At 48.8% G+C, this 27,081-nt stretch overlaps 1 protein-coding gene across 2 annotated transcripts; it reads right to left on the minus strand.

Annotated features, from left to right (window-relative positions):
• Positions 1–1,641: 1,641 nt before the first annotated feature.
• ppm1lb (protein phosphatase, Mg2+/Mn2+ dependent, 1Lb) lies at positions 1,642–26,724 on the minus strand. 2 transcript variants are annotated; one of them, XM_047035620.1, is made up of 4 exons: positions 25,756–26,724; positions 9,069–9,378; positions 4,552–4,713; positions 1,642–3,983 (listed from the first exon to the last, which is right to left on the minus strand). In XM_047035620.1, the coding sequence occupies exons 1-4, from the start codon at positions 26,152–26,154 to the stop codon at positions 3,634–3,636; spliced, it is 1,221 nt and encodes a 406-aa protein (XP_046891576.1). In that variant the 5' UTR covers positions 26,155–26,724; the 3' UTR covers positions 1,642–3,633. The 2 variants fall into 2 exon arrangements, with proteins under 2 accessions (XP_046891576.1, XP_046891575.1); XM_047035619.1 differs by lacking the exon at positions 25,756–26,724 and having other exon boundaries at positions 1,642–3,582; positions 3,620–3,983; positions 9,069–9,193.
• Between the last annotated feature and the right edge of the window lie 357 nt (positions 26,725–27,081).

Raw genomic sequence — 27,081 nt, forward strand, 5'->3', positions numbered from 1 at the left:
GTCTGTCTGGAGAGAGACAATCAGGGCTGTCTGTCTGGAGAGAAACAATCAGGGCTGTCTGTCTGGAGAGAGACAATCAGGCTGTCTGTCTGGAGAGAGACAATCAGGGCTGTCTGTCTGGAGAGAAACAATCAGGGCTGTCTGTCTGGAGAGAGACAATCAGGCTGTCTGTCTGGAGAGATATTCAGGGTTGTCTGTCTGGAGAGATATTCAGGGCTGTCTGTCTGGAGAGAGATATTCAGGGCTGTCTGTCTGGAGAGATATTCAGGGTTGTCTGTCTGGAGAGAGATATTCAGGGCTGTCTGTCTGGAGAGATATTCAGGGCTGTCTGTCTGGAGAGAGATAATCAGGGCTGTCTGAAGCGTGTCTCCTCAGGGTCCTTATGTACACAGAAGAATCCCCGGGCTCCTCCCACCCTGGTGTGTTTTCTTGGTCTGCTGCCGGTAAAGCTGTTTATACCTCCAGTGACCAGAGGAGGGGGGCGGGGTCGGGTTACCATGGTGCCACAGAGGGCCTGGACACCTGCCTAAGACCATCACTCAGCAGGAAGTCCTTATATGGAGCTGGAAGGGTGTTTTCTCTTGTCTCCTAGCAACAAACTGTTTTCCCTCCGGGGTTAACGGTTACCAGACAGGACCGGTGGAACATGACACCCTGCCGGCACGCGTCACCACACACCCTGCCCTGCCAGGACCCAGGAGGTTTCCAGAAGCTGACTCATCACCAGCATGTTCATCAGCAGCATGTTCATCAGCAGCATGTTCATCAGCAGCATGTTCATCACTAGCATGTTCATCAGCAGCATGTTCATCACTAGCATGTTCATCACCAGCATGTTCATCAGCAGCATGTTCATCACTAGCATGTTCATCAGCAGCATGTTCATCACTAGCATGTTCATCAGCAGCATGTTCATCAGCAGCATGTTCATCAGCAGCATGTTCATCACCAGCATGTTCATGCTGATCAAGTCTTTCCTTATGCGACCCTAACAACATCTTACATTATAACATCCATGTTTTCTTCCTGTTGTGTTGCAGTCTTGCATGTGTGCCTGTTCTCCCCAGTGTGTTCCTCATGTCCTGGTCTGTTCTCCCCAGTGTGTTCCTCATGTCCTGGTCTGTTCTCCCCAGTGTGTTCCTCATGTCCTGGTCTGTTCTCCCCAGTGTGTTCCTCATGTCCTGGTCTGTTCTCCCCAGTGTGTTCCTCATGTCCTGGTCTGTTCTCCCCAGTGTGTTCCTCATGTCCTGGTCTGTTCTCCCCAGTGTGTTCCTCATGTCCTGGTCTGTTCTCCCCAGTGTGTTCCTCATGTCCTGGTCTGTTCTCCCCAGTGTGTTCCTCATGTCCTGGTCTGTTCTCCCCAGTGTGTTCCTCATGTCCTGGTCTGTTCTCCCCAGTGTGTTCCTCATGTCCTGGTCTGTTCTCCCCAGTGTGTTCCTCATGTCCTGAGCTCACCCTGGAAGGGCTACATGATTTATCACATACATATACAATTAAGGTAATATAAGGAGAGTGGATCTACTGATAAAGATGAATTTAACCCTTCCCTCTCTCCCCCTCCCTGATGCATTCTTCCAGTCGCTTGGTTTATTATTGGTTTATAACTTTATTATATTTATTAATGAAATGATAACAACCATGTTATTATCAGTTGTCATTTAATGTTATCTGTTTGATTTACATATTAAAGTTGACAGATTCTATCTTTTTTTTGTATATTTTCAGCAAATTCACACACAAAAAAAGTACAAATTCCACAGGGACATTTAGGAACACAGACATGGTACAGACATTATTCTGAAAGAATGTTCAACTGAATAAAGCACATCAAAACAAGTACATCTGCGTTTCTGTTAATGAACCAGTTAGCAGACGAAGGACGGGAGATCTCACAGGAAACAGTATTTACATTCACTTTACAAATCTGTCTCTGTCTCTCTGTCTTTCTGTCTTTCCTTCTTTCTGAGAAACCCAGTAATATCTTATTTAAGAGAAACAGTTCACTCTGCAGTGCCAGCCTAAAACTTGACCCCAAAACATTCATGACAACTCAGCGCGTTATAATTTTCTCAAGGTGCTCTTCTACAGGTGATGTATTCATGCAGGCTGCACTATAGTAGGAACTAAAACGTTCGTTTTGGCAAACAATTCATGAGGAAATAAAAAGTTCACAAAAATAAGGCAACAAGTATGTGTTTTCATTCAAAGGCTTCAGAGAACATGGTGGTGACACGTTTACAGGAATCCAAAACTAAAAACCAGACTGGAACTGTTTAAGAGGGGAAATGAGGATGGGAACTGCAGCAGTGTTTCAGTTTTTCATCTCTGATCTGAACCCAACCAAATCCAACTGTACTGAACCCAACTGGACCAATCCTAACTGAATCAAATCCAACTGAACTGAACCCAACTAAACCGAATCCACCTGTGAAATGCCAGTGTGCTGCAAGTGGTCGAATCAGAGGTGAAAGTTCAGATGGCACAGCATCACCTCTCTTGAGAAAATAATTCTGAACTGAAGACACAGACATGATATCTTTAACAACATGCTGCAGAGACTTTGTGCCCTTGAGATCATCTTTAATGTAATGTTCAAGATGTAATGACTTCGCCAGAGACTAGTATGTATGCTCATATTGATGTTTATATTGAATATTCTGTTTGTATTAACAATGAGGTCAGCTTCTGCTTTTCAATGCAGTCTTCTGGCTAAACGGACATACGCACCACAGACACCACAGACACAAACACACACCACAAACACACACCACGCGCACACACACACACGCCACACACTCTTGAACACCACACACATCCACCCAAGCCAAACAGGACCTCAGATGTTTGAGAGTCCATCAGCACTAAGCTATGGTACGCTAAGCTACGCTAGGTCAGATTCTTCTTTCCTTTTTGATCTCTTTTCCTTCTTTCCTTCCTTCTTTTCATTCATTTCTCTCTGTAGTGCTTGACAACAACATGTCTCCCTAAAACATTGATGAGAACTCAATGTTGTGAAAAAGATGAATGACCATGTGGATGTTCAGAATGACACGCTAGGGTCTACTCTCATCTCAGATACAAACACTTCTCGCTCCAAAACACCGTAGGGCTTGTATTCTATATCATAAACCTATGCTTATACTGTACGTACATATATTCATATACAATCTAGACCCAGCAGGGGGTGTACTACTGGTCAGGATGCCTTGGACCAGCAGGGGGTGTACTACTGGTCAGGGGGCCCTGGACCAGCAGGGGGTGTACTACTGGTCAGGAGGCCCTGGACCAACAGGGGGTGTACTACTGGTCAGGGGGCCCTGGACCAGCAGGGGGTGTACTACTGGTCAGGAGGCCCTGGACCAACAGGGGGTGTACTACTGGTCAGGGGGCCCTGGACCAGCAGGGGGTGTACTACTGGTCAGGGGGCCCTGGACCAGCAGGGGGTGTACTACTGGTCAGGGGGCCCTGGACCAGCAGGGGGTGTACTACTGGTCAGGATGCCTTGGACCAGCAGGGGGTGTACTACTGGTCACGGGGCCCTGGACCAGCAGGGGGTGTACTACTGGTCACGGGGCCCTGGACCAGCAGGGGGTGTACTACTGGTCACGGGGCCCTGGACCAGCAGGGGGTGTACTACTGGTCAGGAGCCTTGGTGCCGGCCCCTTTGAACTTGACGACCATGACGGTGATGTTGTCAGGGCAACCGCGGTAGAAAGACTGCAGCACGATGCTCTTGGCACCGAAGTGCGGCTCGTTGAGACGCTGGCGGACGAAGCGGACGGCCTCCTCGTTGCTGAAGGCGTCCCACAGCCCGTCAGACGCCAGGATCATGAACTCTGGCTGCAGCTTGTCCAGGTCGAAGGTCATGATGTCGGGGTCGGGGATCACCACGTTCAGGTTCTTCAGGGGGTAGTCGCCAAGGGAACGGGACATGGCCAGGATGCCCTGCACGCGCCAGGAGCCGCTAAAGCTGATGAAGCCCCCTGGGGGGAGGGGGAGGGGGAGGGGGGGGGGGGTGAGGCAGCAGGAGAAGACAGGAAACAGATGGTTTTTAACTTCCTGCAGACAGAACACAGATGAAAGACATTTTTCTTCTCTTAGACCACAAAGCTGTTCCTTTCATCTTCTAAACAAACTGTACAAATATTCTTGTAAGAGGAAGGAGGCCTGGACTTCTACAAGTGTTTATACTGGTTCACAATGTTCATGCAGAGTTCTGGACTCTATTGGACACAGTTCAGAGGAACAACACAAAACTACACACTCAGGAGACAACCATTACCCTCCAAAACATCTACAGAGAGTGTGTGTGCGTGTGTGTGTGTGACAGTGAGCCTTTTACCAACTGGAAACTCAACCCCATAATCAGTGCCTGGTTGTACAGGTTGTTTTAACAAGAACCAGACAGATGTACTACTGACAGCGCCCACTACGTGTCAGTGGTGGGCTGCGGTGGTGGTGAAAGCAGCAATAGAGACACCCCCTTACCTCTGCTCTGACACCCCCTGACACCCCCCCCCCCTCACCTCCCCCCCCCCCCCCCCCCCTCACCAGCCTTCTTGATCCTCTTGCGTTCCTTCAGCTGGTAGGGTTTGTGGTCATGTGACAGGGCGATGGCTCTGCCCTCCTGGTCACAGAGAACCCCCCGAGAGTCTCCCACATTAGCCACCGTCAGCTGCTTCTCAGACAGCAGGGCCACCAGGCAGGTGGTGCCTGGGGGGGGGGAAGAGGCAGTCAACCATTGTGTTTTAGGAAGGGACACAAAAATAGATTTTCAGACACATATAGACCGAGATGAAAAATTCCGACCCTTCAAACACACACACAGACCAGCTGTTCTGAAAAGGGTTTTCAGCACACTCACACAACAAGGCCAAACAACATCTGCTTTTACAAACAAACTGTCTTTCTCCCAAAAGCAAGAAAAGCAAGACAGTGTTCTGTCAGAGGAGAGGAGGAGGAAAGGAGAGGAGGAGGGGTTCGGAGAAGAGGATAGGAGGAGAGAGGGAATGAGAGGAGGGGATGAAAGGACTGGAGGAGAGTATTCCTATTAGGTAGACTTGTCCCTCTAGTATTGTTATTTAGTGAGTATATTTAAGTTTTAGGATTCCTATATGTTTAATGTATGCACCTTCCTGCCAAAGTAAATTCCTTGTCTGTGCAAACTTTCATGGTACATAAAACCCTTTCTGATTCTGAGGAGGAAGAACCAACACTGGAGTCATATGCAGCTTCATGTAAACCTCCCTCTCAGCAACCATGGAGGATGGCCTTGGAAAACAGCACATCAAGCTCTCTCTCTCTCCCTCTCTCTCAGATTCACTCTATAAAGACCCAAACATAGACCAGAACCAGACAAACCAGACAGCCATAGGGTTCACCCCTTTCTATAATAAACAGCTTTCTTTAATAAACAGCTTTCTTTAATAAACAGCTTTCTTTAATGAAAAGCAGAAATATCTCCACTCTAATATTCCTTAAACGGAAACATTCCTCTCACATCTTGAAGGAGTAAAAACAGCTTTCAAATCCAATCCAATCAGATTAAGTGTGTAGAGCTCTCTGTTTCTAACCCTAACCCTCTTTTCAAGTGAAGTCTTTTATTCAGGGACAGAGATTGAAGAGAGACTGATGTCTTCCAGGCAGATGCTGAGTTCAGCACCATGGCAGTGCTATCACCCTGTGCTATCACCCTGTGCTATCACCCTGTGCCATCACCCTGTGCCATCACCCTGTGCTATCACCCTGTGCTATCACCCTGTGCTATCACCCTGTGCTATCACCCTGTGCCATCACCCTGTGCTATCACCCTGTGCTATCACCCTTTGCTATCACCCTGTGCCATCACCCTGTGCCATCACCCTGTGCTATCACCCTGTGCTATCACCCTGTGCCATCACCCTGTGCCATCACCCTGTGTTATCACCCTATGCCATCACCCTGTGCCATCACCCTGTGCTATCACCCTGCCTAGAGCTGAGGAAAGATAGGACAGGGAGAGAGGGGGGACACAGGGTGGAAGATGTTGGTAAGAGAGCCGGAGATGGAGATGAATGGGGGATGAGGAGGGAAGAAGAGAGGGATGGAGAGAGAGTTAGGAGTAGAAGGGGTGAGGAGGAGGAGAGAGAGGAGGAGAGGAGGTGATGAAAGAGAAGAGTAAAGATAGAGAAGTCAACACTGACCCACTCTGTGCTCTGAGACAGGTGTGAAACACCAAACATGTGCGTGTGAGAAGCTTTAGTCCTCCTGTAATCCTGTTTAGAGCTGCCTTCTCTGTGTCTTACCGTCCGGCTAATCATTTTTATGTGGTTCCCATGGTGATAGAGATATGGGCAGAGGTGCCCTGTGAGTGCCCCTTCCCCAATTAGCCTAGCCTAGCCTAGCTAAGCACGCCAATTAGCCTGACATCCCAGCTCACACGCAAGCCTTGCTAATTAGCTTAGCTTTGTCCCGCGCACATCCATGGCACCAATTACCTTTGCATCTCAGCTCTCAATTAGCTTAGCATACCTTCACGGTTTGTACTTTTTATATGTAAGATCCGTATAGGTTTATCGTATGCACCTTCCTGCCACAGTAAATTCATTGTTTGAGTGTGTGTGTGTGGGGAGAGGGGGTGAGGGTGGAGGGGGGGAGGGGGGGAGGGGGGGACTCTGCCCACTTAGGAGCACTTCAATCAGCCAGGCTGTGATTGTAATTAGGAATAATTGAGTGTTTGAGTGTATGTGAGAGTGTGTGGGTGAGAGAGAAAGTGTGCGTCTGAAAATGTATGTGTGACTCACCCAATTGTAGCCTAGCTCACCCTAGCCTAGCCTGAGTTTCGAACGGTTTAATTCAAAAACTATATTCCAAAAAACTTTCGAAAGGTAAAATGTTTTTTTGTAGAAATGTTGTAAACACCTTACACACACACACACACAACAAGACACAAAAACGTTTAGTTTTTGATCAACCTTTTTTCAAAATTAGTTTTTCAACTTTTCAAGCTTCTGATGATTCGAAAGGAGACGTTCGAAATTGTCAGTGTCAAAAAGGATTACTGGCGAATGCGCTGCGTGTCTGTAGTGTCTTTTTGTATTCATGTATTAATATGATGTGAGGTTCAACAGGTAGCAGTAGTTTAACTACTTTTTACTGAAGAATATGTCAGAGCCCACACTGCGTTACTTGACACACTGCTTAACTGCTTTACTTGACACACTGCTTTACTTGACACACTGCTTAACTGCTTTACTTGACACGCTGCTTTACTTGACACACTGCTTTACTTGACACACTGCTTTACTTTACACACTGCTTTACTTGACACACTGATTTACTTGACACACTGATTTACTTGACACACTGCTTTACTTGACACACTGATTTACTTGACACACTGATTTACTTGAAGTGAAAAAGAGTAGTCAGTACTTCAACTTTTTATGTATGAGTATCTGTCCTTCTACTTGAGTGAAGGATGTATGTACTTTTGCCATCTCTGGTCAGTTCATATGATCGAGATGATGGGGCTGTTCTCTCATTTACCCCATTCACTTATTCTCCCTCTCCTCTCCACTCTCTTCCTGTCCTACCCCCCTCTTCCCCTCCTCTCGTCCTCCCCCGTCTCTCTCCGTTATTCCTGTGTAATCAGCAGAGAGAGTCATTACTGGGAGAGTTACAGAGGTGGTGGTGATGATGTGAGGCTTCTGTCTGCTAAACATTAATATTTCAGCTCCTTAACCCTAACCCTCTTAACCCTAACCCTAACTGTCTTAACCCTAACACCTCTTAACCCTAACCCTCTTCACCCTCTTAACAACCCCCCCTGCATCTGGTTTCAGGAAACACTCTTCTTCTGTTTCTTTCTCTCCCCTCTCCCCTCCTCCCTCTCCCCTCTCACCTCCTCCCTCTCCCCTCTCATCTCCTCCCTCTCCCCTCTCACCTCCTCCCTCTCCAAGTTACTTGTTACTACCCACTTTCAACTCTGTAAACTATACAGTCAGTCCAGGGTTTCCTGCAGCACTTTTCAGTTAAGGCGGCCGCCTAAGTAACACACACATGCCGCCTTAACTACGTACGCCCCCCCCCGCATTAGTTTATCAGTCTCTCTCTCTCCTTCAACATCCACCTATCGCTTTTACAGTATCATGTAACACCCCTCTCCCCTCTCTGGAGATAGGGGTCTGTGTGATACAGGTCACTGTGATAAAGGTCACTGTGATACAGGTCACTGTGATACAGAGTGTGTCTGTGGTCACACTGTGACCAGAGTATCGATGGTTTATATCCCAACAGGGCAGAGAAATGCATGGGGAGATCTCATACACACAGAACATGCTATTTAGACAGCCATCAAATCCCTGTGAGTTGTATTTGCCATAGCACAGCTATTTAAACAAAGTTCCCATCCTCAAGCCCTAACACACTCTCACTCACACACACACACAATCTCAATCACACACACTCACTCAAAATAGCTCTAAGAAAACAGACCATGTGTGGGAGAGGGGGGAGGGGGGAGAGAGGAGAGGAGGAAGGAAGGGTGGTGAGGAGGGGAGGGAGGGAAACGAGGCAGGGTAACCAATGATTAAGTGTTTAAACTCACTCCTTTGTGTAAATACCACATACCCAGCGATAACACACCTCTGAATGATTGAGGGCCTGATAATGAATCTGGAACGAGGGAGGGAGAGTGAGGGAGGGAAGGAGAGGGCTTTAAGGAGCAATGTTGTGGGGTGGTGTAGGATGAGGAGGAAGTGTAGGAGGAGGAGAGGAGGAGGTGTAGGAGGAGGAGAGGTGTAGAAGGAGGAGAGGAGGAGGTATAGGAGGAGGAGGTGTAGGAGGAGGAGAGGTGTAGGAGGAGGAGAGGAGAAGGTATAGGAGGAGGAGAGGAGGAGGTGTAGGAGGAGGAGAGGAGGTGTAGGAGGAGGAGAGGTGTAGGAGGAGGAGAGGAGGAGGTGTAGGAAAAGGAGAGGAGGAGGTGTAGGAAGAGGAAAGGAGGACGTGTAGGAGGAGGAGAGGTGTAGGAGGAGGAAAGGAGGAGGTGTAGGAGGAGGTGTAGGATGAGGTGGTGTAGGGGGAGCTACCTGCTTCGTTGTAGGAGGCGGAGAGCTTGTCCAGCATGTCTCTGTCCAATGCAAGGATTTGCTTCTCCAGGATAGAGGGATAGGACTGTCCATTGCTGTCCTTCTCCCTCTCTTCCTTCTCCCTCTCTTCCTTCTCCCTCTCTTCCTTCTCCCTCTCCTTCTCCTTATCCCTCTCTTCCTTCTCCTTCTCCCTCTCTTCCTTCTCCTTCTCCCTCTCCTTCTCCTTCTCCCTCTCCTTCTCCCTCTCGTAGGCCAGCAGGTGGTGGCGCAGGGCGGTGGGGAGGTGGGCCTTGGCATAGTCTGCTGCTGCCTGGAGGAGGAGACATGAGAGAGAGAGAGCGAGAGAGAGAGGGAGAGGAGGAGGGGACAGGAGAAAGAGAGAGCGAGAGAGAGGGGGAGAGGAGGAGGAGACAGGAGAGAGAGAGAGCGAGAGAGAGGGGGAGAGGAGGAGGGGAGGAGGGGACAAGAGGAGGAGACAGGAGAAAGAGAGAGGAGGAGAGAGGGGGAGAGGAGGAGGGGACAAGAGGAGGAAGGGGGAGAGAGACAGGGCGTCAGAGAACAGAGGAGAGGTGCCCCCTCTCCCTCATGCTGAGTAAGAGCAACTCTTTCTCCTTTCTCCTGAGCTCTCTGCTTGTACCCGGCCCCTCTCCCCTCCATGTTTGGTTATGTGTGTGTATGTGTGTGCATGTGTATGCATGTGTATGTATGTGTGTGCGCATGTGTGTATGTATGTATGTGTTGTGAAGGTGTGAGTGTGTTTGTGCATCAACAGGCCTTGAGGCAATATTTCATCAAAGACAAAGTATTGAGAGCAACACACACACCCACACACACTCAAGAGTGATTTGAAGCCCTCAGCCCTCCAGCAGAGGAGATGTGTGCTGTATTTACTGCTGTGTTTACTTTCACAGCTTTTACTGCTACCTGTACCACACACACACATACACACACATACACACACACACACACACACACACTAGGGGGATTTGTTCAGAGTGCCCTTCAGCCATGAGTGATAAATGTCACAGTTCCACTCAGCTGCGCACACACACACACGCGCACGCACACACACACACCACTCTCCTGACGATACAGCCATCCTCAGATGGGCTCAAATCAAATACGACCTCAGAACTTATATAACGAGAACAACCACATCTCTACCACAACCAGGAGGGACATACAGAGATACCAGCTGATACAGACACAGAGATACCAGCTGATACAGACACAGAGATACCAGCTGATACAGACACAGAGATACCAGCTGATACAGGCACAGAGATACCAGCTGATACAGACACAGAGATACCAGCTGATACAGGCACAGAGATACCAGCTGATACAGACACAGAGATACCAGCTGATACAGGCACAGAGATACCAGCTGATACAGACAGAGATACCAGCTGATACAGGCACAGAGATACCAGCTGATACAGACACAGAGATACCAGCTGATACAGGCACAGAGATACCAGCTGATACAGACACAGAGATACCAGCTGATACAGGCACAGAGATACCAGCTGATACAGACACAGAGATACCAGCTGATACAGACACAGAGATACCAGCTGATACAGGCACAGAGATACCAGCTGATACAGACACAGAGATACCAGCTGATACAGGCACAGAGATACCAGCTGATACAGACACAGAGATACCAGCTGATACAGGCACAGAGATACCAGCTGATACAGACACAGATATACCAGCTGATACAGACACAGAGATACCAGCTGATACAGGCACAGAGATACCAGCTGATACAGACACAGAGATACCAGCTGATACAGACACAGAGATACCAGCTGATACAGGCACAGAGATACCAGCTGATACAGACACAGAGATACCAGCTGATACATGCACAGAGATACCAGCTGATACAGGCACAGAGATACCAGCTGATACAGGCACAGAGATACCAGCTGATACAGACACAGAGATACCAGCTGATACAGACACAGAGATACCAGCTGATACAGGCACAGAGATACCAGCTGATACAGACACAGAGATACCAGCTGATACAGGCACAGAGATACCAGCTGATACAGGCACAGAGATACCAGCTGATACAGACACAGAGATACCAGTTGATACAGGCACAGAGATACCAGCTGATACAGACACAGAGATACCAGCTGATACAGGCACAGAGATACCAGCTAATACAGACACAGAGATACCAGCTGATACAGACACAGAGATACCAGCTGATACAGGCACAGAGATACCAGCTAATCCAGACACAGAGATACCAGCTGATATAGACACAGAGATACCAGCTGATACAGACACAGAGATACCAGCTGATATAGACACAGAGATACCAGCTGATACAGACACAGAGATCGCAGCAGTATTGTAGCTAGAATGTCACTGCACCCTTGGGAGCTAGCATGGAGAGCTAACTGAATTAGCTCACATCAGAGCCATGTGAAAAGGCCCTGCCAAAAAGTCTTTAGTGTGTGTGTCTGTACAGTGCGTGTGTCCAGTATGTGTGTTTGTGAGAGAGAGAGAGAGAGAGAGAGAGAGAGAGAGAGAGAGAGAGAGAGAGAGAGAGCGAGAGACTGTGGGATCATCTGGGGAAGGCTCGTTGAGCATCAACTAAAATAGATCCTTCATGTGTCCTTGGTGGAGCAGAAGTGGTCAACTGATGCTGGGGTTAGACACACTCACACTACACACACGCCAACACACACACACACCAACAGACACACTCACACTACACACACACACCAACAGACACACACACACACACTCTACACACAAACTCTACACACAAACTCTACACACTCACAAAGTACATGAAGTGTTCCGTGACAGAAAAGTGCTGACATCCAATAGAATACCCAGCCAGCTATAGGAGCAGTGGTCTTGTGAGGAAGCATGCTTTTAACCCTCCCAGCTACCTCCGACCAGGAACACCTGCCAGCTACCTCCGACCAGGAATACCTGCCAGCTACCTCCGACCAGGAACACCTGCTAAACACCTCCGACCAGGAACACCTGCTAAACACCACTACCAGGAACACAACCCTGCTCAAAAACAACCACAACATACCACATCTATCAGGCTGGTCTCAGGTCAGATCTATCAGGCTGGTCTCAGGTCAGATCTATCAGGCTGGTCTCAGGTCAGATCTAACAGGCTGGTCTCAGGTCAGATCTATCAGGCTGGCCTCAGGTCAGATCTATCAGGCTGGTCTCAGGTCAGATCTATCAGGCTGGCCTCAGGTTAGATCTATCAGGCTGGTCTCAGGTCAGATCTATCAGGCTGGTCTCAGGTCAGATCTATCAGGCTGGTCTCAGGTCAGATCTATCAGGCTGGTCTCAGGTCAGGTCTATCAGGCTGGTCTTAGGTCAGATCTAACAGGCTGGTCTCAGGTCAGATCTATCAGGCTGGCCTCAGGTCAGATCTAACACCCCAACAACAAACCAACAGGAATTCCTCTGCTTCTAAAGTTGTGTCCTACAAGTTCCTCAGCTGCAATAGACTGTGTGGTTGAGAGTGTGAGTGTATGTGTGTGTAGGGTGTGTGTGTGTGTGTGGGGTGTAGGGTGTGTGTGGGGTGTGTGTAGGGTGTGTGTGCTTGTCGGGCCTCAGCACTGAGGTGTTACATCTGTCACGTGTGTAACCATGGTTGCGCTCCGTCACGGCACTTCTTCCAAGCCTTGATAGGATGAGCATCTATCCAGCGGCTGAGCAGTCCCTCTGGACCAATCACACGCTGGCTGGTGTCACAGCCTGCCCCCTGCAGCAACACAGGTGGTTGGCTCAGACAGATGCCAGTATAGAGGCTCTAACAGCTCAGACCTCTACTGCCTGCCTGCCTGCCTGCCTGCCTGTCTGTCTCTGCCTGCCTGCCTGCCTGCCTGCCTGCCTGCCTGCCTGCCTGCCTGCCTGCCTGCCTGCCTACCTACCTACCTACCTACCTACCTACCTACCTACCTGTCTGTCTGTCTGTCTGCCTGTCTGCCTGTCTGCCTGCCTGCCTGTCTGCCTGTCTGCCTGTCTGCCTGTCTGCCTGCCTGTCTGTCTGTCTGTCTGTCTGTCTGTCTGTCTGTTTCTAAAACCACCCAGGGAGTCCTAACAGGTTTTATTAATATCAAGTGGCACAGTTACATTTGTGCTGTGTGTGTAGGTGTTTATGTGTTTAAGTATGTGTGTGTGTGTATGTGTTTAAATATGTGTGTGCAAGATTTAACACCCACATTTCTCAACATCACTATCACTCGCTGACAGACCAACACACCAATGCAGTCAAACACACACACACACTGCTGTCGGCAAACATACACGGTGTGTGTAAAATGTTATGCCTGTCGTTCAGTAAAGAGAGAGACAGAGCCAGACAGAGAGACAGTCAGACAGAGGTGAGAGAGAGAGAGAGAGAGAGAGAGAGAGAGAGAGAGAGAGAGAGAGAGAGAGAGAGAGGGGGCTGACTGTGACTGATAGGCCTAACCTGCTCCTTCAGGTCTCTCTCAGGGAGGAGTCATTAAGATGGACTTCTGGAGGAATCAATCAACAGGGGCCATAAAAAGCAGTGGAGTAGAAGGAGGGAGAGAGAGAGGTAGAGAAGAGGGGGAAGAATGTAATAACGCTGCAGTCTGGCTGAGAGAGAGAGAGAGAGAGAGAGATTAGGAAGGATGGAGAAGGTGGAGAAGATGTGAGAGTGAGAAGGGGTGAGAGAATGAGGGAGAAAGAGGGAGATGCTTATCAAAGCACATCGGGTTATGGACGCAAGTAAGTAAAAGCACAGAAGTGATTTCTCAACGTGACTCTGCGTCCTGCCCAGCAACATCTCAGATTTAAATCTGACCACAATGTCCTTGTTCCAAGGGTCACACTTCTGGGCACAACCAGTTAGCTAGCTAACAACAGCTCAGCAACAAACCACTGTGAGCTACTGTAGACTGAACAATCTAGCCAGCAGCTCGTTACCAACAACTTACTAGCTACCAGTTCATTAACATCTGTACTTGTGTTTGAACTTGGAGCACAAGGAATTTTAAAGGAGAATAAATACTAACATTGTCACTGACCACCCCCCCCCACACACACACACACACACACACACACACACACACCTGCTACAGAGATTCGTCATTAGCAATGTGTAGTGAGAGAAGTGTACGACTGTCAAAGCTTGAGAGGAATCCAAGAGTTTCCATTTCTTGAAAGTGGGGCAGAAATGGCCTTAAGGAGGAAGGAAGAACAGTCAGCAAAGTCTAACAAACACACGCGCGCACACACACACAGAACAACACATCACATCACACAATCATAGAATCCCTCTCTCAATTACATCCACCCACGCGCGCACACACACACACACTTCATAGGCATAGTAGAGCAGAGGAGCTCATTGGTATTCTGGGGACCAGAGTCCTGTGTTCTCTGGCAAACACTGATATCTCTACCTCATGAATATTCATGAGCCCACCAGGGTGGCTGCGCCTCATTGGCTCTCCCACGCTGTTGGAGAACTGGAGCCTCCAACCTCTGAATGGATCTATCACACTCACTCTGGGGCCACACGCACCAACACACACGCACACGCACACGCACGCACACATACACCTATACACTCTCACACACACACACCAATACACGCACACACAATGCCGCAGTTAAGTAAACATGTGTCTACATGTGTGTCATTCTCTATCAGAATCTGAATCAGCTTTTTTTCACCAAGTAACTTTGCACAAAGAAGGAATTTACAATGGCAGGAAGGGGCATATAAGAGTTTTGTAGAAAATGTACAACAGTATCTAAATAATTCTAACCACTTCTATATAAGTATCACACACATACAGTCAGAGGAAAGATAACACGATTACAAGTCTCCTTCTAAGATCTGTATCAACCATTTTCTGTTTGATTCATCAGCCTGATTTCTTGGTAGATTAATCATGTCTGGCAGATAACCTCTTATGGTCAAGCACACAAGGATCCTTATCTGGAGCAGAACACTTACTCTCACAGATCTCTTCTGGTCCTCAAGCTAGGGACTTTGTAACATACACAGTCTATCTCTCTCTCACAAACATGCACACACACCCTAATTTATCAACTTGACCAGAACTAGACCAGACCAAGACCAGGATTATATGGAGTTTGGCAGGAATCACATGCCAGCAGGATGGCTGTTTGGTGGGTTAAGAGATGAGGGATAAGCCCGGTCTGTGGGGTGAGTGTGTGTGTGTGTGTGTGTGTGTGTGTGTGTGTGTGTGTAGCTGTAAGGACCCCCACTGTTTCTAAAGCCATAATCTCCCTTCATGATACCTGCTGCCTCCGTGCTCAGTAAAGGACCTGCACCACACTCACCACAGTCTGTCACAGATTCCTTGATCTCAAATATCAATTTACACTTCTCTTCACCTCATTGCCCCCACTAAGACATTCCACCTGTCTGTGTCTGTGTCTCTGTCTGTGTCTGTCTGTGTCTGTCTGTGTCTCTGTCTGTGTCTCTGTCTGTGTCTCTGTCTGTGTCTCTGTCTGTGTCTCTGTCTGTGTCTCTGTCTGTGTCTCTGTCTCTGTCTGTCTGTGTTTGTGTCTGTCTGTGTCTCTGTCTGTGTCTCTGTCTGTGTCTCTGTCTGTGTCTCTGTCTGTGTCTCTGTCTGTGTCTGTCTGTGTCTGTGTCTGTGTCTGTGTCTGTCTGTGTCTGTCTCTGTCTGTGTCTCTGTCTGTGTCTCTGTCAGAGAGAGATACAGAGAGAGAAAGAGATGCTGAGAGAGATGCAGAGAGAGATACAGAGAGAGATTGGAGTGACTGGTGTGTTTCCAAACCCAGCTGCTGAGTGCCCAGAGAGAAGAGGAGGCAGGAAGCAGCACACACTGTGTCAGTGTTCCCCGTGGGTCCCCCCCCCTTCTGTCTCTCGGACGTTGGGCCATCTGGAGGTGGGTGGGTCTCTATAGTGTGGTGTAGCATCCTTATCCTGAGGAACTCACACTTCCTGAACATCCTCCACTCCAGGAACTGTTCCAACACCCCGCAACATTCATCAGCTGCAGTCCTCTCTCGCTCGCTCTCTCTGGCTCTCATTCAGTCCCCCCCTCTCTCGCTCTCTCTCTGGCTCTCATTCAGTTTCTCTTTCCACCCTCTATCCCTCCACTCTGTCTCTCTCTTCCTTTCCTGGGTTCATTCCTTCCTGTCTTCCATCCATCTTTCCCTCCAGTCTAACCATCTGGGGACTGTGTCCTTAATCTACAGACAGAGGAGGAGAAGGAGAGAGGTGGACGAGAGGGGAGAGGGAGAAAGAGAGAGAGAGAGGAGGAAAGAGGGAGAGAAGAGGAGAGAGAAATGGGGAGAGGATGATACGTGTGTGAAGATGTGTTGCTCCTTGTGTCAGTAACTCATCATCCAGGAACAGTGATGGATGGAGACATCACATTCATTAGGACTCTCCCTGCTCTCTCTCCCTCTCTCCCTCTTAATGCTCCTCTCCGCTCCTCTCTCTCCCCCTCTCTCCCTCTCCCCCTCTCTCCACTCCTCTCTCCACTCCTCTCCCCCTCTCTCCCTCTCTCCGCCTCTCCCTCTCTCCGCTCCTCTCTCTGCTCCTCTCTCCGCTCCTCTCTCCTCTCCCTCTCCCCCTCTCCGCTCCTCTCTCCCTCTCCCCCTCTCCACTCCTCTCCCCCTCTCCCCCTCTCTCCGCTCCTCTCCCCCTCTCCCCCTCTCTCCCTCTCTCCGCTCCTCTCTCCCTCTCTAAGCCCTGACAGAAACACAGCATCAGCATACAAAAACACAACAAACGCTTCATCAAGACGTGTGCACATGCATACACACAAACACACATCAAGCCTCTTCCAATAGACACTCCCTCCAGTGTTCCACCACACACACTCGGCCCCCCACTACACACACACACCACACACACACACACTCCCCCCCCCCCCCCCCACCACATGCATCCTGCACCCCACCCCCACCATTGATCGCCGGATGCCTGAAAACACCTGCATCACGCTAGGCTCAACTGTTAGCGGACAAACATCTGACTTTGTGCCTCAAGAAAATCAATATTCATCTGTATTACCCTCCTCTGCTCAGAGGGCTGATGCAAACATGCATGTGTTTTTGTGCCAGTTTCAGAATCAAAGCCATTTCAGAGTCATAACCAGAGTCAGATCCAGAGTTATAACCAGAGTCATAACCAGAGTCAGATCCAGAGTTATAACCAGAGTCAGATCCAGAGTTATAACCAGAGTCATAACCAGAGTCATAACCAGTCAGATAAGTCTATGGTCAGATCAGATCCAGCTCCTCCTGCAGCCCAGATTCCAAAGTGAGGCAGGTGCAGCTTTGAGCATGAATGTGTGTGACTGCCCTTGCAGTGTTAGTGTTGTAGATGAGTCAGGACTGCCCTTGCAGTGTTAGTGTTGTAGATGAGTCAGGACTGCCCTTGCAGTGTTAGTGTTGTAGATGAGTCAGGACTGCCCTTGCAGTGTTAGTGTTGTAGATGAGTCAGGACTGCCCTTGCAGTGTTAGTGTTGTAGATGAGTCAGGACTGCCCTTGCAGTGTTAGTGTTGTAGATGACATGGTGTTGTCAGTCCAGTCCAGTTTATTGTTCAGGTGAACACCCAGGTACTTATAAGAGTCCACCCTCTCAATGTCCTGTCACCGGGGGGTGACTGTGTCCACCACCAGCTCCTTGGTTTTCCCTGTGTTGATCTGGAGGCGGTTCCACTGGCACCAGTCCACTAAGTCCTGAATCAGTTCTCTAAACTCCCTGTAATCGTCATCTGTGATGAGGCCTATGATGGCGGAGTCGTCAGAGAACTTCTGCAGATGGCAGATGGCTGTGCTGTACAGGAAGTCTGCAGTGTACAGGGTGTACAGGAAGTCTGCAGTGTACAGGGTGAACAGGAAGTCTGCAGTGTACAGGGTGGACAGGAAGTCTGCAGTGTACAGGGTGAACAGGAAGTCTGCAGTGTACAGGGTGGACAGGAAGTCTGCAGTGTACAGGGTGGACAGGAAGTCTGCAGTGTACAGGGTGGACAGGAAGTCTGCAGTGTACAGGGTGGACAGGAAGTCTGCAGTGTACAGGGTGGACAGGAAGTCTGCAGTGTACAGGGTGGACAGGAAGTCTGCAGTGTACAGGGTGGACAGGAAGTCTGCAGTGTACAGGGTGGACAGGAAGTCTGCAGTGTACAGGGTGGACAGGAAGTCTGCAGTGTACAGGGTGGACAGGAAGTCTGCAGTGTACAGGGTGGACAGGAAGTCTGCAGTGTACAGGCTGAACAGGAAGTCTGCAGTGTACAGGAAGTCTGCAATGTACAGGGTGTACAGGAAGTCTGCAGTGTACAGGGTGAACAGGACGTCTGCAGTGTACAGGGTGGACAGGAAGTCTGCAGTGTGAACAGGAAGTGTGCCGTGAACAGGAAGTCTGCAGTGTGAACAGGAAGTGTGCCGTGAACAGGAAGTCTGCAGTGTACAGGCTGAACAGGAAGTCTGCAGTGTGAACAGGAAGTCTGCAGTGTACAGGAAGTCTGCAGTGTACAGGCTGAACAGGAAGTCTGCAGTGTACAGGAAGTCTGCAGTGTACAGGCTGAACAGGAAGTCTGCAGTGTACAGGCTGAACAGGAAGTCTGCAGTGTACAGGAAGTCTGCAGTGTACAGGCTGAACAGGACGTCTGCAGTGTACAGGAAGTCTGCAGTGTACAGGCTGAACAGGAAGTCTGCAGTGTACAGGAAGTCAGCAGTGTACAGGGTGAACAGGAAGGCGCTAAGACTGTTCCCTGTGGAGCTCGTGTGACAGCGTTACAAACTCTATCAGTGTCACACACACACACCCATACAAGTACACACACCAATACACTCTGACTCCCCCCCACACACACACAGTACGATGAGGTTTCTAAGTAGATACTTCCTCCACAGCTGCACACAGCTACAAGCGTCTACAGAGTAAGAGAAACCGATTCTGATAAGAACACTGTTTACAGAGTAAGGTGTGTGTGAGAGAGTTGGACTACTGCAACTCGCTGCTCGCTGGTCTCCCAGCATGTGCAACCCGCCCTCTTCAGAGGATTCAGAACGCAGCGGCCCGCCTGGTCTACAATCTACCCAGACGCTCCCATGTTACCCCGCTCCTCATCTCTCTCCACTGGCTACCCATCAACGCCCGTATCAGATTCAAGACCCTGGTACTGACCTTCCGAGCAGTGAACGGGACTGCACCCGTCTACATCAAGTTTCTCCTGCAACCTTACACCCCCACCCGTCACCTACGGTCTTCTTCAGACAACCGCCTGGTGGTCCCACCGCTCAAGACTGCCCGGTCCCAACACAAGCTCTTCTCCTGCCTGGCCCCCCAATGGTGGAACCAGCTCCCCACCTCCATCAGGGACACTGACTGTCTACCCACCTTCAAGAAAAGGCTCAAGACACACTTGTTCCGGGAGTACAACGGCACTTAAGAATGCTTGGCTGGACTTGTTAGTTAGTTTCCTCCAGGATCACAATGACTCTTATTGAGTGACTTGTTGCTCTTGTAGGTTAGATATAACGAAGTTAAGTCTTGTACTCGCTGTGAAATATTTTACTGTTGATTGTTCTTCTACAGGTACAGTCCTGCACTTTTGTGGTTCATGTTGTTTAATTTGTAACTTGTATAACTGCATGCTCTTATGGGTCTTCCCTTTGGCACTTGTTTAGCTTTTCACAATGTATGCTTCATGTTTTGGCTACTTGCAATGTTTGGGACTATCTCGTTGTTATGATCAGTGACCTATGCTCTTTTGTAAGCTCTCTCTTGGAAGTCGCTTTGGATAAAAGCGTCTGCTAAATGAATAAATGTAAATGTAATGTGTGTGTGAAAGAGTGTGTGTTTGAGTACGTGTGTGTATGTGAGGACGTGTGTGTGTGTATACAGATGGGGACTCCCCTCAGGCTGAAGGTTCTAGACTGTTTAATATTTCAGAGGAGTGATAAATAAACCAGACTGCAGAGAGATAAGGTGACTGCAGGGAGTCAGGGTGAGAGAGTGTGCGTGTGGGGAAGGGTGAGAGAAAGATAGGGTGTGTATGTGTGTGTGTGAAGGTGTGTGTGTGTGAGGTGGAGGACATGAAGAGGAAGGACAGGATTTGATGGAGCAAAAGGTTAACAAGGACATAAAGGAAAACAGGAACCTGAGACAGATAGAGAGAAAATGAGAGGTAGAAATATGAGAAGAGAGAGAGAAAGGGCGAAAGAGGGTGAGAGACAGAGAGAGTGTGAATCAAATCAAACTTTATTAATATAGCTCATTTCATACCAGAAGGCAACACAATGCGCAATGAGAAAGAGAGAGTGGTAGAGAGAAAGTCACATGAGTATTCCAAACTGCAGGTGCTTGTGAGAGGAGGAGATATGAATATATTATATATTTACTGCATTTAAAATCCAATTAGCAGCATGATGCTCGCCCTGCTCCTGTCTGAGTGTTAGCAGCTGTGTATTTATCAGTCACACACACACATCCAGGTAGAGAGGGATCATGATCATGGGTTCATTTAGCAGAAACTTTTATCCAAGGTGACAGAGGGGATTTGAACCTAAGACCTCTAGATCTGCAGTCAAATACTCTGTTGAGCTGTACTCTAAATAGGACCAATAGGACACGAGTACAGCAGTAGTCCTAGTGCCCTTCATGGTGATTACTTACTGTGGTGCACACACACACACACAGACATGTACACACACACACTCATATGCACACACACACACACACTCATACATACACACACACAGCTCTGCTAACACTCCCATGTCTGGTAGTCTCCAGGGACACAAGGTGAATGAAAGAGGAAGAGAAGAGAGAGAGGGAGAGCAGAGAGAGAGAGAGAGAGAGGGGGAAGAGGAGAGAGAGAAGAAAAGAGAGGAAGGAACGAGGGAGAAAAGATAGGAAGGATAGAAGAGAAGAAGAGACTGGGAATAAAGCAGAGGGGAAAGGAGAGGAGAGAGGAGTCTACCATGACAGAAGAGGGGCTTTGGGGTTCTCATGACTCATGATCAGAGAGAAGAGAGAAAAACAGCCACTACTCACTCTCTCCCTCACACACACGTCAGCTATAACAGGCTACAGTAGGCATGTTGCGTTTGTGTAGGCAGATGTACTGAGAATATTCAAAAAATAAATAAACTGCAGTACAAAAAAGATTCACGTTCTTTTGAAGAACCTTTCCAAAAAAACTAAACATGCAAAAATCTTTTTGGGAGATTGGGCAGGTCTCAGATCAGATCCAACGGGCTGGTTGTCTCTGTGTGCCTCTGTGTGTCTCTGTGTGCCTCTGTGTGTCTCTCTCTCTCTCTCTCTCTCTCTCTCTCTCTCTCTCTCTCTCTCTCTCCATCTCTCTCTCTCTCTCTCTCTCTCTCTCTCTCTGTGTTCAGGAGCTGTCTCTTTCTCTGCTTGCTCACAATAAAGCCTTCTGTCACTGGAAAGGGCACTGTTTGCATTTTGTCTGTTTGTGTGTGTGTGCGGTGTGTGTGTGTGCTGTTATCTGTGGGTTTATTCTGTGCTACAGGCATTTCTCTTCCTCCTTGCTCTCCTAGAAGGAGACAGGGCACACCTTGCTGCCCAGTATGTATAACAACCTGAGAGACAGTGAGTGACCTAGACACACAAAGCACACACACACTGACTGATGTGTGTGTTTGTATTTATAATATAAACACTATTTCTGTAATTCCACCGTTGCTTTGGCAATATGAACATTTGTTCCTTGATAAAGCCCATTGAAATGAAAATAAAAATGAAATGAGAGACAGAGAGAGAGACAAGGAGACAGAGAGAGTGGGAGAGAGAGAAACAGAGAGAGAGAGAAGGATAGACAGAGGGAGTGGGAAAGAGACAGAGAGAGACAGTAAGAGAGACAAAGAGAGACAGAGAAAGACAGAGACAGAGACACACAGAGCGAGACAGAGGTGATGTGTTTGAGGTCAGACTTGCTCGGTAGAGGAGAGAGTTCATCGTCTTATGACCTTTTCATAACTCGTCTGGGGGCCAGAGAACCTTCTGGAATACCTGGTCTGGAACACCTGGGCTGCGTTTCAAGCAAGAAACGAAACCATCGATGTTTCTTACGTGCGTTTCCAAAACATGCTTGTAAGGAGTAGGCTAATCTATGCACTTTCACGCATCAAAATTCCAAAATGCGAATCAAACGAATCAAAAAAGCTATGATGTCTTTGGTAAAACTAAGATTCATTGTACAATGTATTCTACGATCAACTTAGGCTTACGACGCTTTCGGGAAACGCAGCCCTGGTCTGGAACACCTGGCCAGCCAACTGGCAGGTACGGCTGCTTCCTGTCACAGACTCGACATGTTTACTCTAATAAATATCAATTGAGATTATAATTAAACAAAATGACTTTTTTCCTCAACTCTTTCCAGGAAACAAGTTTTTTCTGGACTTGAAGCTGTTCACTTCTGATATGAGAAGGGGCTCAGGCAGAGGACTGCGGTTCCGCTGTTCTGTCTGACTGCTTGTATCTGTGTGCGCACCGTCATTTGTGTGTGTGTGTGTTTGTGTCTCCATGTATGTGTAAAGACCAATTCACACACTGTTAAACCATCTGTCTAAAAATACCCCCCCACACACACACACACACACACAGACAGTCACACACACACACACACACACACATGTTCACCCCACAAGCCTTCCTGTCAGAGGACGGGGGGTGAGCGGGTGAGGAGGGGAGGGGAGAGGTGGAAGTGAGGTTCCTCTGGGTAGTTCAGAGTTCAGCCATGGAGATTGAGAGTCCCCAGTGCTTCTCTTTGCCATCTCAGTGGGAAGGGGAGAGTAAGGGGAGGGGAAGGGGAGAGTAGGGAGAGAGGGAAGTTAGGGGGGAGGGGTCAATCAGGGGAAGGGGCGTGCTGGAACAACTGCTGTTTGCTCTTTTCTCTATCTCTCTCTCCGTCCCCTCTGCTGTCTGAATGGAGATGTGATGTCTAAACAGCCGTCTCTAAGGAAACCTGTCTCTAAGGAAACCTGTCTCTAAGGAGGATCTCCCTGGCGACTCTGGGAGGCCCCCTCCAGACCCCCAGGGTGTGTGTGTGTGTGTGTGTGTGTGTGTGTAAGACTGTTTCAACATGTGCTGAATACATGCATGTGTGTTTTGATGGGTATGTTTTTGTTTGCATGGTGTGTGTTTGTGTGTTTGTACGTTCGTTTATTTGGGTTGTAGGTGTGTAAGTGTCCCAATATGGGTGCTACCTAAAGATGAGACCATTCTGGTACAGACGAAATATCTGGTGAGGTCAGAGATCAGGTAAGTGGGCGTCTGGTGAGGTCAAGTCAGTGGGCGTCTGGTGAGGTCAGAGGTCAGGGCAGATCTCTCCCTCTCACCAGGTCGGTAAACTGTGCAGGTGACACTAGTGTCTGGTTCTAGAAGAGGAATACAGGAACCATCACTGCTGCCTGAGCTCCTACTGAGAGGGGGAGGGGTCTACATAAGCCAATCCATACCTTGTTTTGGCTCACTCTCTCCCCTCCTTCTCTCTCTCCCTTTCCGCTCACTCTCTTCCCTCCGTCTCTCTCTCCCCTCCTTCTCTCTCTCCCTCTCCCCTCACTCTCTTCCCTCCTTCTCTCTCCCTCTCCCCTCCGTCTCCCTTTCCCCTCGCTCTCTTCCCTCCGTCTCTCTCTCCCTCTCCCCTCACTCTCTTCCCTCCATCTCTTTCTCCCTCTCCCCTCGCTCTCTTCCCTCCGTCTCTCTCCCTCTCCCTCTTCCCTCCGTCTCTCTCTCCCTCTCCCTCTTCCCTCCGTCTCGCTCCCTCTCCCCTCCGTCTCTCTCTCCCTCTCCCCTCTCCCTCTCCCCTCCGTATCTCTCTCCCTCTCCCCTCTCCCTCTTCCCTCCGTCTCTCTCTCCCTCTCCCCTCACTCTCTTCCCTCCTTTTCTCTCTCCCTGCCTCTTCAGAACACTCGTCCACTCTTCCATCTCTTTCACTCTCTCTGTTTGACTCCTGCGCTCTCTTCACATATCTCCTCGCTCTCTCTGCTCCACCCTTCCTCCCACAACCATCCCCCGTCCCAGGAACACACTCAGCCCACAGGGGAGAGCAGTTGAATGACCAGTTTTGGTAGTGGAGATCGAGTTTCTTCTGAGCCCACAGTTGAACCAGCAGAACGGTTATCCCTCATCTCTATAGAAACTTATTTTTAGAATGTTTTCTTTCAGCCTTTGTGGGAGCAGGCTGGTCTCTGTAGGACTGAGGGGAGGACTGGGGATGGATATAGCTCAGTGGTTAGAGCATCTGTTCAAGATCAAGTTTGAATCCCCACTGTAAATCTCTTGGGATGAAATGTGTCTATTCTTGTTATCATAGACAGTATGTTGCATGTTATCATAACTGATTATGAAAACACACCTGCAGTCCAGATAGCATCAGGAACAGGAAGGGGCGGGGCTTGGTGGTGCAGGAACAGGAAGGGGCGGGGCTTGGTGGTGCAGGAACAGGAAGGGGCGGGGCTTGGTGGTGCAGGAACAGGAAGGGGCGGGGCTTGGTGGTGCAGGAACAGGAAGGGATGGGGCTTGAAAAAAATCTGGGGACGGGGTGTGATAAGGTAGGAACTGGGGAGAAGGGGGGTTCAGGGACATTAGAGATTGTTAACTAGGTATGCAAGACCTCATATAAAGGGAGAAGTAGAGGGGAGGGAGAGAGAGAGGGATGGGGAGGAAGGAATGGAACAGTAAGAAGAGCTGGAGAAGAAAAAGGAGAGGGGAGGAGAAGAGAGGAGAGGGGGGAGGAGGGGAAGGAGTGAAGAGGCACACACACACAAACACAACTCAACACAGAAACACACACAATTCAGCTCTTTCACTCTCCCTGCCTCCCACACACAGACCTCTCTTTCTGAAAGACACAAAAACACGCAATTCACCTCTTTCACTCTCCCCCCACACAAATCTCTAGGAGCCACACACACACACACACACACACACACACACACTTGTAAAGACATCTGTCTCCTCAAAGTTTACAATCCTTCTTCTATAAGCAGCAGTGTGCCCTGCCCCTCCTGTTGTGTGATCACCTGATCACTCAAACCTCCTGATCTGGACACACTACAGACCTACACACACACACCTACACACACACACACTGCCCTACACACCTACACACACACACACACACACAGCTCTATGGATCAGTAGGCACAGCACAGGTGCTTGTGTGGCTCAACATGTCATTTCTTCATTCAGCAGACAAATAGTGACTGTCTATTGAGTCTCGCGCAGTAGTTAGATGTTCTGCTCTCCTCCAGTCCGCCCGCACGTTTCAACGATCTTAATCCTGTTTACCCTCGAGCTTACCTCGTCCTCTGTAATCGGTTTAAAGCCTTGATCAGCAGCATATATCCTGTTAAGTATGTATGTCTGGAAGCATTTAAGAACACTAATTATAGGGATACTTGGCACAGCTTGGAGATTCTGACCACTGACTTCTACCATGAGCAGGTGAAGCACCATGTTAATATCAAACAGAGAGGCACAAAGAATGTGCTGAATGTAGCCTACTAATAATAATAATCATCATGTCTACATTTAGCAGACGCTTTTATACAAACGATGTAGGCAACGTGGAGGATTTGAATCAGGGACATCTTGATCCACAGTCAAAGGCTGTTCCAAAAACACATCAACACGAGGCGAATCATCCCAGGTGTAACCACATATCTCACCTCTCCTCCATGCCCGTCGAAAATCCCAAATATGGAGGGGTGGCTCTTGTTCAGCATGTCGGTCAGAACCTCGAAGCGGTCCTCCATGTGTTCCCTGCGGCCCTGGATGGAGTACACCGCCACGTTGTGGCTCTTCAGCTCCCAGGTTTTGGAGAACTCTGCATCCAGCACGTCGAGCCCCACTAATTTGTCGTTCTGCATGATCTCTGCCACTTTACCCTTGACCATTTTGACAGCATCCCTGCTGGACTTGACTATGGTTTTGACTTCATCCGTGTGGAAAAAGTAGCTCCACAGAGCCAGGCTGATGCACAGCAGGAACAGGGTTTCTGGTCTAAGCAGAAAGTATCTCATAATCCGGCCGAGGAGAGACAGAAGGGTCATGGTATCTTCTAGCATTTAGACAAGAAAGAAACTACGGAATGGTTGTCGTTTCCTCGCAAATCTTAGTCCATTGTTGGTGAGAAGAAATATCCAGGAAAACTCAAATTAATAACAGCTCACGTTTCACACCGTCTCACATTGATTTTGAGTAAAGTACCGGATCAACCTACAACCGCTAGCAGCAGGACACATAGGTGGATGACTGTCTGTCTTGGAAAATGTCTGAGTTAGTTGCGAAAGCACTTGCCGTATCTGGTTCACTCACATTAAGCTCCGCAGTGAACCGGTGGCTGTTCCTCGTCTGTGATGCGGTGTGTTGGCTATTAACCGTACAGAAGGCAGAACGCGCTCCGCCACCGGTAGGCAAAGCGCTGTCCGCGCGTGGACATTAAAAAACAATTACCTTGCCGATCCGGTAGGCTAAAGCCTCTATGTGTTGTTTGTCTTGTCTAAAAAGAGAAGTGGAAACCGCGGCGGTAGAGCGCGCACCAGGTCCCTCTCTTCTCCCGCATTCCAAGCTGTAAATAGCGGCTCTGTCAAACCTGAAGCAGCGTCTGTAGCGTGGGGAAGGACCGCACCACTCCGTCCTGTGGAGGTAAGCGCCCTGCACCGTCGCATGCGATCATTATAAATATGACGTGCGTCACTCTCAGATTTAACAAACACGTCTATTTAATCAGTAAATACTACGATTTATTATTAAGTTTTTCAAGAGAATGCAGTGACGCTTCTGTGAAAAGTGTGTAATTTATCGGCTATTCATGGAAACCCCCTAGGGCGTAATGTCTGATCAAACCCACTTGATTAACGGAAAGACCAGAGGGTCAAACGAATAAAACTTGGTAAAGGGTGAGGTGGCAGAACTCCAGAAGTCTCAATCGGGTGATGAAGTAGAAGTTACAAATAAATCACGAGTCAAAGAAAGTTACACTTACTCTATTT

This window comes from Hypomesus transpacificus, chromosome 15 (assembly GCF_021917145.1).
Source record: "Hypomesus transpacificus isolate Combined female chromosome 15, fHypTra1, whole genome shotgun sequence".
Classification (NCBI taxonomy): domain Eukaryota; kingdom Metazoa; phylum Chordata; class Actinopteri; order Osmeriformes; family Osmeridae; genus Hypomesus; species Hypomesus transpacificus.